The sequence below is a fragment of the Oryzias melastigma genome, linkage group LG12 (genome assembly GCF_002922805.2).
Source record: "Oryzias melastigma strain HK-1 linkage group LG12, ASM292280v2, whole genome shotgun sequence".
In the NCBI taxonomy this organism is placed as follows: Eukaryota; Metazoa; Chordata; class Actinopteri; order Beloniformes; family Adrianichthyidae; genus Oryzias; species Oryzias melastigma.
This window is the reverse complement of record NC_050523.1, coordinates 25,829,118-25,838,089: the sequence shown is the minus strand read 5'-3', so window position 1 is coordinate 25,838,089 and position 8,972 is coordinate 25,829,118. Positions and strand designations below refer to the sequence as shown.

The following is an 8,972-nucleotide window of genomic DNA, read 5'->3' as shown; positions in this document are numbered from 1 at the left end:
GGGTTAAGGAGTTTTAATATTTCTGAAAGACGTATCAAGTTGTCTCACTGAAAAGATTTGACTGTTGATCACAGATGTGGGTCACGCTGGTCAGAAAATGGGTTTCATGCCTCACAGACCTGAAGGATGAGAAATTCCCCCTGAGGGTATCAAAACAAAACAAACAACGGATGACTTTGACCAAAATGACAGAATGGGTCAGAGATTCCCAGAAGTTGGCAGCATGGGCACAAGACTGTGTGTAATGGAGTGTAAAATGAGCAACATTGATTTGACTGAATATGACTCTTTACAATTAAAGCTGAAGATCAATTGCGTGTTGTCAGTCTCTCGTCCTATTTGGCATCAGGACACTCTTGAAGGCATGCAGGCTATTAAAAGACTCTGACACTGTGTTCCTCTCCTATCTCTGCACTGCACAAATATTTTGTCGTGAGCAATCCCATCCTGTTTGAGCCAAAGAACAGGCCAAGGATATTTGGGGGCAAAATGTCTTTTAGTTACAGTCAATAATTTTTGTTTTGGTGTTTTTAAGGCCAAGCCATCATAAAAATAACATAAATCCGGTTTGCAGATTAGACCACATGACTCATTTAAATGTCTGAAATGAGTCCTATGTGTTTTGGACTCCTAGCAGTAGTGTGATTCACACAGGAACTGACAGCCAGACTTATGTAGGACAAGCAGCACATTTTCACCTCAGTGTCCTTGACAGTGTTAAACTATCATTGTTTTGGTTTGACACAAAGGTCAAAGGGCTCTACACTGACCTCACAGGACAATGTTGTAACCATTCCAGTGTGAATTAAAGCAGAATTCAGCATCATCAATCATTTACCAGCCATAAACCTGAGGTTCTCTCAGTGAGGAGAAAACTGTTTTTGAACAAAACTCTGTATAATACATAATACATAGAAAAGCTAATGATTAAATAAATACATGAGTTCAGAGTTGGTTGTAACTCCAAGCTGTACCTTCTGTGAAGAGAGCCTTGAAACAACACGTCTGAACTTGAATGTCCTGATATGATAAAAGAAGGAAATGCTTAGCTTTATCTTAGCAGTCCAGAGTCTCTGTGACTCCTAATTAAATCCAACAAGCACAGACATATCATGAATAACACTGAAAGACAAGTTCAGGGCAACAAATAGTTTGGAGTCAAACTTTAAAAGTACAGACACATGGAATGTGTTTTTTTAACCTAAAACAACTGTTGAGGTTTGTGCAGGTACCAATCAGCCATCAGTGACACTGTCTCCAGTGTCGCTCCTCAAACACCTCTGTCCTGCATGTGTTCCTTTTTTCTTTGTCTTTGGATGAGCTTTAGAAGCCTTGCTCTGCCGTTATCAGTCGCTCAGCAGCTGTCAGCTATCTATTTGGGAGTTTCTGTCATTCAGGCTCATTTAAATACCAATTTTTGTGCAAGGCAGCATCTGTATAATTGCTTAATTAAGGAGATTTATGAGGAAAGATAAATCCCATCAGCTCATTATTGGGACCATTAAAAATATATTTTGACTAACACTAAAAGGTTTAGAGTGAGAATGTGTTAGTTGCTGTTTTTCAGAGTGAGATGACAAGTTTGATCTCTGTCGTTCAATCATTCACATGATTTCCTGATTCATTGCCCCTACGCTCAATGTAGAACTTCTTTTTTTTCCGGCTGCTTCCTTTTCCCCCAATCTGGCTTTGAGATTGTTTGCTAACAACAACTGTGTTTTCTAACAGTCTTGTTAGCATCAATTACAGACAAAAAACACTGTTAGCATCAATCGTAGACAGAGCTGCTAAAAGAAAACACTGTTAGCATCAGTGGTGTGTTTGGGATTTTAGCCCTTGTGCGATTGAGTTTAACACGCCTGGTCTCGTCTGTCTTGATCCCGTTGAAAACCCCTGAATGTCCAGCTTCTTTATCAGAGTGGGCCAAAATCCCTCCTGCAGTGCAAACCTGGAGAAAAACTACAGGAAACGTTTAACCTCTGTAATAAAAAAAAAGACTACTGAACTAAATATTAACATTGGTTTTCTCAGGTGTTCAAATACTTTTTTGCAGTGTTAAAATACAAATAAATCATTTAAAAATAATAATTTTTTATGTCTCAGTGCACCAAATATGTCAAGCACCTCCATGAATTCTAAATAGGAGAACTCACAAACTCACAAGGTGTTCAAAAAATGATTTTCCTCCCTGTAGGTACAGTGACTTTAAGCCATTTTCAGAGTTTTGTGCCATTCACCAAAGACTGAAGATTATCCCTGAAGTCTTTTGACCTCTGAACCAGTAGAAAGTTCACTTCCGTTACAGGTGTATCCATGTGTGAGGGAAGTGTGATCATTTCAGAACAGACTGCCTGCTAGAGTCCAAGCTGTCTGTTCTTCTGCTGTGACTCACTTCCTGTCTGGCTCCATGTTATCCCTGTCCTATTATCTCTGTGTTATCACACCTGCTTTGTAAGCTTTAGTGCCTTCTTTATGGGTTATCTTGGTTTCATGGAAACAGTGTTCTTCTGTTTTCATATCAGTTCACTGCTTGTTTTCCTCTTTGTTGATCCATGATTCTGCAGAGTTTTAACTTTTAGAAATCAAAAAGAAGTTATATCTCACCCATCTTCCTCACCTGTGAGCTCTGCGTTACGGTGCAGAGCGGCATAAGCTCTCCGTACTGACGACTCCAGAATGTCAGGATGTGAGAAGTGTGGCTTAAAATTGCACAATTTTGTGTGGCCTGAAAATGACAAACTGAAAACCAGAGACTTAAATACACTGAGCATAATAAACACAAATCACACAGATAAACCTGGTGTGCCTGAGAGTGAAACAGCAAAGAGAACATGACCACAACCCAAACTAAAGTATTCAATCCTCACGTTAAAAAATATGATTTCAAAATGTGTTCCAGCATTTGGTAGAGAATGTTGCAGCCTGGAAATATGAAGTTAATTCATGTTAATTTAGATACTGTCTATGAGAAAAATGTATGCAATAAGGATCATTTTTTCTGTCTTAGTATTTAGAATCATTTCTTATTTTAGTTATTTACTATTTTATTTTGAAAACTCCTGCTGGACACAGCCTGATATTTCCTTTTTGATGGAGTGTGCAAATGAGCAGAAAAAGAGATGCGTTTTATGGTTTTGTATGGGATCACGTTCTCTTGCTCCGGCTGTCTCAGAGAAAGCATCAGAAGGAAAAAAAAACACTCAGTTTGGGGAAAATAAAGTTGCAAAAACGAGGACGGAGTACTGTCCATTTTTAAGGGTGCAACAAGAAGGCAGTGAAAGAGTTAAGGCTGTGGTGCAGGGTAGAGCGGTTAATCTCTTAACAGGCAATCGCAGGCTCAGTTCCTGCCTCTCCCGCCCATGTGTCAATGTTCTTGACGGGACACTGAACCCCACATTACTCCTGGTGGTTAGTTTGGCCCCAGTGTTAGAAAGTGGAGCTGTCATGAGTGTGTGTACATGAAAATTCATTACAGAGAAATTATAATGAACAACTAAAGTGAGACTGATTGAACTCTTGAAGTAAAACCTGACTCTGCAATTGAGTCAGAAAGTCAGAGTCACACACAGACACAGTTGCATGATTAAACTTTTTCTCTCCACTCACAGGTCCTCTGAGGGTGATCGTCCCCACAGAATCCGTGTCTGCTTACCTTGGCGACACGGCGCTGCTCCGCTGCGAGGTCTCCGGGGATCCACTGCCTGTCATACGTTGGCAGAAGAACCGTGAAGACCTTCCGCTGACCTTTGACCCAGACTTCCGCCTTGCAGTGTTGCCATCTGGTTCACTGCAGGTGAGCCGTGTGCAGCCGCCGGACTCCGCCACGTACCGCTGTCTAGCAGATAACCCAGGCAGCACCAGGACGGGGACAGATGCCGAGCTCCGAGTCCTCCCAGGTAATGGAACCTTTTTAATTAAAGAATGCAAAGATGTCGATTCTAGTGATGGATCAGCATAAAGGAACATGTCGGTTGGACAGCCAGTCAGCTTTCTGCCACTGACATTGTTTTTTTTTTTTTAGCTCGGATGACTCCATTTGAAATGTGTAACTTTTCCAACATGAAAGAAGTGTGAGACATTTTGATCAAACTTCTGAAGATATTCAAAGTTCAAGTTGTGTCATGGGAAATTACTTCTCTAGTTTCAGCAGCATGTCATGCTTGCAGGGTCAAGTTGATTCTAAGAGTATTTTTTCTGAACTATCATTTTTGCTCACTGTCCTCTTTATGCTTAAAGTATCATTTCAAGATAAAATTGGATGTTTGGAACATAGGGGATGATTTTAGTAATGTGCCTGTTGGCTGAGGGAGATTCTCCTGGATCTGCAGCCAGTACCCCACACACTCCTCCTCATCTACTTATTCATGTCTTCGCACCGTCCACTTAATCACTTAGATTACAGCTCAGGTTAGCTCACGCTCTCTCCACTTAAACACCACTTCCAGAAGAAATTATGAAGTGCTCCCATACTTGTTCCCAGCAGGGATTCCTTGGAGCTACAGCCTGAACTTTCAGCAGGATAATCACATGGATTTTGCATTTCAAAGTACGTGTGCAGACTCTCAGCCAGCTCCCGCCTCCACCACTGCACACCCATGTCAAATACAATGGATAGCACAAATACCTTAGTTTTGTCATGAGTAAGATCTATCTAATAATTTACATCTAAAATAAACAAATAATAATAAGAAAAAAAAACAATAAACTGAACATGTTCTAATACACTTCCTAATACAGTGGGCAAAAAAAACTGTTTGTCAGTCATCAATTCTGCAAGTTGTTCTACTTAAAAAAAAATGACAGGTCTATAATGTTCATCATAGTTAAACTTTAACTGTGAGAGACAGAATATAGAAAACAACCAGGAAATCACATACTGGTAGTAGGATTTTTTACAATTTTTTTAAAATTTGTTTATTGGTACATAAACACAAAAAGAAATACTATCCCTCACAGATCTGTTACTTCTTCTTTAAGAAGTTCTTCTATCCTCCAGATGTTTCTTGTATTAATGACAACTGTTTAAACTTGTTATTAGTACAAAAGACGTCTGTCCACACCCTTAAACATGTGGAGAGGAAACAGACTCACTCCAATTCGTGCGCAAATGAGGATTCGTGCGTACATATTCTTGATTTGTGCGTGCGTATTCTCGATCAGCCCACCGGCCGGCTCCGACCTGCTATCCCCGTGACAGAGCCCCGTGTCGGAGGTGATGTCAGGGGAGGGGCTGCAGAGAGGAGGCGATCAGATCTGTTAAATATTCTCATTTTTAAAAGGGATGAGTCTTTCAGAAATGCATATTTAGACATTTTCATATTCATTATTGGGCATATCTGTTTAAGAAAGTGGACAATGTCAAGTTTCAATGGGTAACATTCGCAATCTAAGTTTAACAGCTGATAAGAAAACACTGATGACCGAGCATTCTAGTAGTACTTAAACGCATCACTTTCAGATGAATCTGAGACGTGAAGATTCTCACCATAGATTTGTGTGTTACTGAGGTTTTGTGTGTGTAACAAGTGATTTGTGAGTAATTTTCAAAGATTTGCGTGTGTAATTAGTTTCAAGCTTTTGTAATTTTAATTTGTTCATGTGTAAATTGTATTTTTTAAATTTTGTGATTTTGTACTTATGCACATAACATATTACATGAGTTACAACTCAAGAATTATCCACGCACAAATCCAGCTGATACTTATTTCTCTCCATATAAACAGCATGTCTAAAGTTTTTCAGACAACATCCGGATGATCCAGGAGAGAATTGGGAGAATGTTATGTGGTCAGATGAGACTGAAATGGAACTCTTTAGGATAAACACCACCCACCATGTTTGGAGGTGGAAGAATGCTGAGTCGAATCCCAAGAACACCAAACCTGGTGTGAAGCACAGGGGTGGAGGCCTGGTCTTGGGGGGGGGGTGGTTCTTCAAACGGGACAGGGCGACTGACCTGTGTTACGGACAGGATGAATGGGACAGTGTATGGTGTGATTATGGGCAATGCGTCAGTGCATTGAGCCTTGACTGGAGTTTCCAGCATGACAATTAGACCCAACACATCACACAGGCAACAAATGAGTCGTTACACAAAAGTATCTTAAGGTTCTGGAGTGGTCTAGTCAGTCTTTGGACCTCGGTCACAGAGAGTTGAAGGGAGTTTGGGGTACTTGTTGCCCAGCGACAGCCACAAAACATCACAACTCTTGAGAGCTTTGATCTTCGTGGAAGAATGGACCAAAATAGCAGCTAGTGTGTGTGTGACATGCAGGAAAGTCATAGAACCTGATTTCCTGGATTCTTTTTTGACTTTCTGTCTCACAAATGAAGAGCACAGATTTGTCATCTTTTTAAGATGGAAAACTTCTGCATAGCCAAGATACTTTTTTGCTCCACTATATGTATCTATTTGACCATCAAAAGTTCAGCCTGGATTTACATAAACCTCCTAATCTGAGAATCTGATGGTGCCGTTTGTTCAGTTTCTTTGAGGTAGATGGTGAAAAAAAATGTATATATGGAATGTATATTCTGGGCTGCCATCTAATCCTATTACTGGAAGTTTTTGAGTCTAACCAAGAAAGGAGGTACACATTTTTCCCATCTTATACTGAAAACACTTAAAATAAAACATTTGTGAGATACAGACTTTGCACAAATGTTGAGACTTGCTTTAAACATGGATGTGAGTTAGAGAAGAATGAGTCAAGACAGCAATGAGAAGCTTGTTTTTAGCATCAAATGAGAACTGCTTTGACTTTTTTAAGTCATGTGTGGGATGTTTAATTTGGTTAATTCAAATATTTTAAGACTGATGATTACTTGATGACTGGTCTGTAACGTCTTGAAAAAAGATCCTGATCTTTTTCTGCATTACTTGAAATGATTAACGTTAGTTGGAAAGCAACAGCAGCAGACAGGTGCAGTAAAGTGATCTGTGAGTTCCTCAGCTAGACGAAGCTGGCAGCTTCCACTGCTTCATTATCCATTCTTTATGATGTCTACGTCATTTAAGTTTTGCTGAAGACAGAAACCAAGATCATTTAAATGTCTCTTCTCAAGTTTCTGACTGTCTGTTCATCCAAATGCCACTTTGAGCTTTTTCTCTTTCATTAGCATGAAAGGTGTAGATGTATAAATGCTTTTGCTCAATAAAGGTACTAGTTAATGACTGACTATTCTCTTCAGATGATCTTCTTTCATGACTTTATTTTTCAGTCCCTTTTTCATGTTTTTAATCTTCTTTTCTGTTTGATCAGCATGACGCTTTCATGGGTTGGATTTTTTAGATTTAATGATTCTGACCACATGAAGATTTTATCAGATAGATCCATCAGGCAGACTCAGAGGTCAGAGATTATCAGATGGTAATGTCTGATTTCCATATGTCGTCTTTTCATTTCATTGCCATCGCGGTGACCTTTAACTGCTGCTCCAGCCAAAGCTCAGTTCAGAGTGTTTTAAAACTGTTTGGATGAACCAGTCAGAAAGGAGATGTACAGCTTAGCTGAAATTCATCCAGAGGGTCGGCCATCACACACGGTGTTAGTACATTTATGCAGGTAGTAACTAGTCAAAGCCTCCCTACTGTAAGTGCAGGCAAGCCTGTGAATTTCATTAAAGCAGTTCTTCACTTCAGCCTTTGCAGGCGAGGTTTGTTTACCAGCAGCACATTTAAGGCCAGCAGATTAGTAGATGGAGTAGATGGAGCATTCTCCGGTCACTGAGTGGTGATAATGTAATAGCTAATTAGTGTAAGCTGTTGTGCTGAGAGCTATTTAAAAAATTAATTGAAAGCCTAATGTGCAATTTAGTGTTTTTTGGCTAAAAGTTTATTTCTCATTTCTCTTCTAAGTTTATTGTAAATTAATTTCAATGCATACTATGTTAACTATTACCCAGGAAAGATTGTTAATGCATAGTTTTGACAGGAATTTATAAAACAAGATGAAATAAATAAATAATGATAAATCTTTGTATTGCTGTTTTTTCTTCTAAAGTGAAAATGTTCTGGATTTATGTGGTATTTTTGTGCTCAAACAGAGCTCTTTTGTAGCATGATATTAAATTTAATGTAATACTGTTTAACTCCCCAAAGTAGAAACGCAACAATACATACAATGTGCTTTGAACAAAAAGTCATTATGGAAGCATATTGCTTTTGGCAGCACTGAGTTCATGGACCGGTTCTTATTACAGCAGAACCGATGAAATCCAAGCAAAGAAAATATTTAGTTTTGAGGGTGTGGAGGACCTCTAAATCATATTAATAAACTCACATAAGGCTGTCTTTTGTAACTCATATTCAGGGGTATTCTCGTCTTTTTAGCTTCTTTTTATCTGGCTTTGGTCCCATTATCCACAAGATCAAGACACAGATCAAACTTTAAACTAATACTAAAAAAAATCTATTATTACAGTCTATTTCTGTAATAACCTCTGGGCTATTATGAGGCATAATGGAACAAATATTTGGATGACTTCTTTGAGTTCTGCTTAGAGCACATGTGTCAAAGTCAAGGCCCGGGGGCCGGATCCGGCCCTCCAAGTAATTCTATCATTTTATTTTATTGTTATTAATGGCTCGATTTTATCTTGCACTCATTTCTAACTTGTATAATTTTGGCAACATATATTTTTATAGAGAGTAAAATATCTAAAGTTATTTAAGTTTTAAGTTGATTTATTCTGGAATAATATTCCTGACTTTTTATGTTACAAAATTACAGTTTAAAAGTTTAAAAAACTAGCATTCTAGCATTCTAGCATTCTGCTAGCTTTATGGACTATTTTGGCATTTACTAAAATTTTTTAGGCTATTTTGGAGTTTAGCTAATATTTCAACTACATGCTAGCTGTTTTAGCTAGTTTTGGAATTTTTTAATGCTTTTTACGCTGATTTGGAGTTTAGCTAAAATTTATACACTAGCTGTTTTGGGTAGTTTAGACTTTTTCCCAGTTTTTTTTTT

General features: G+C 38.6%; 1 protein-coding gene across 2 annotated transcripts in view; it reads left to right on the top strand.

Annotated features, from left to right (window-relative positions):
- Positions 1 to 8,972, top strand: part of dcc (DCC netrin 1 receptor) — a 309,299-nt gene that overhangs the window by 102,167 nt on the left and 198,160 nt on the right. For both annotated transcript variants that reach the window (XM_036214404.1, XM_036214403.1), the window contains exon 3: positions 3,609 to 3,896. In XM_036214404.1, coding sequence (XP_036070297.1) covers positions 3,609 to 3,896 — 288 coding nt within the window. The remainder of the gene's footprint in view (positions 1 to 3,608; positions 3,897 to 8,972) is intronic.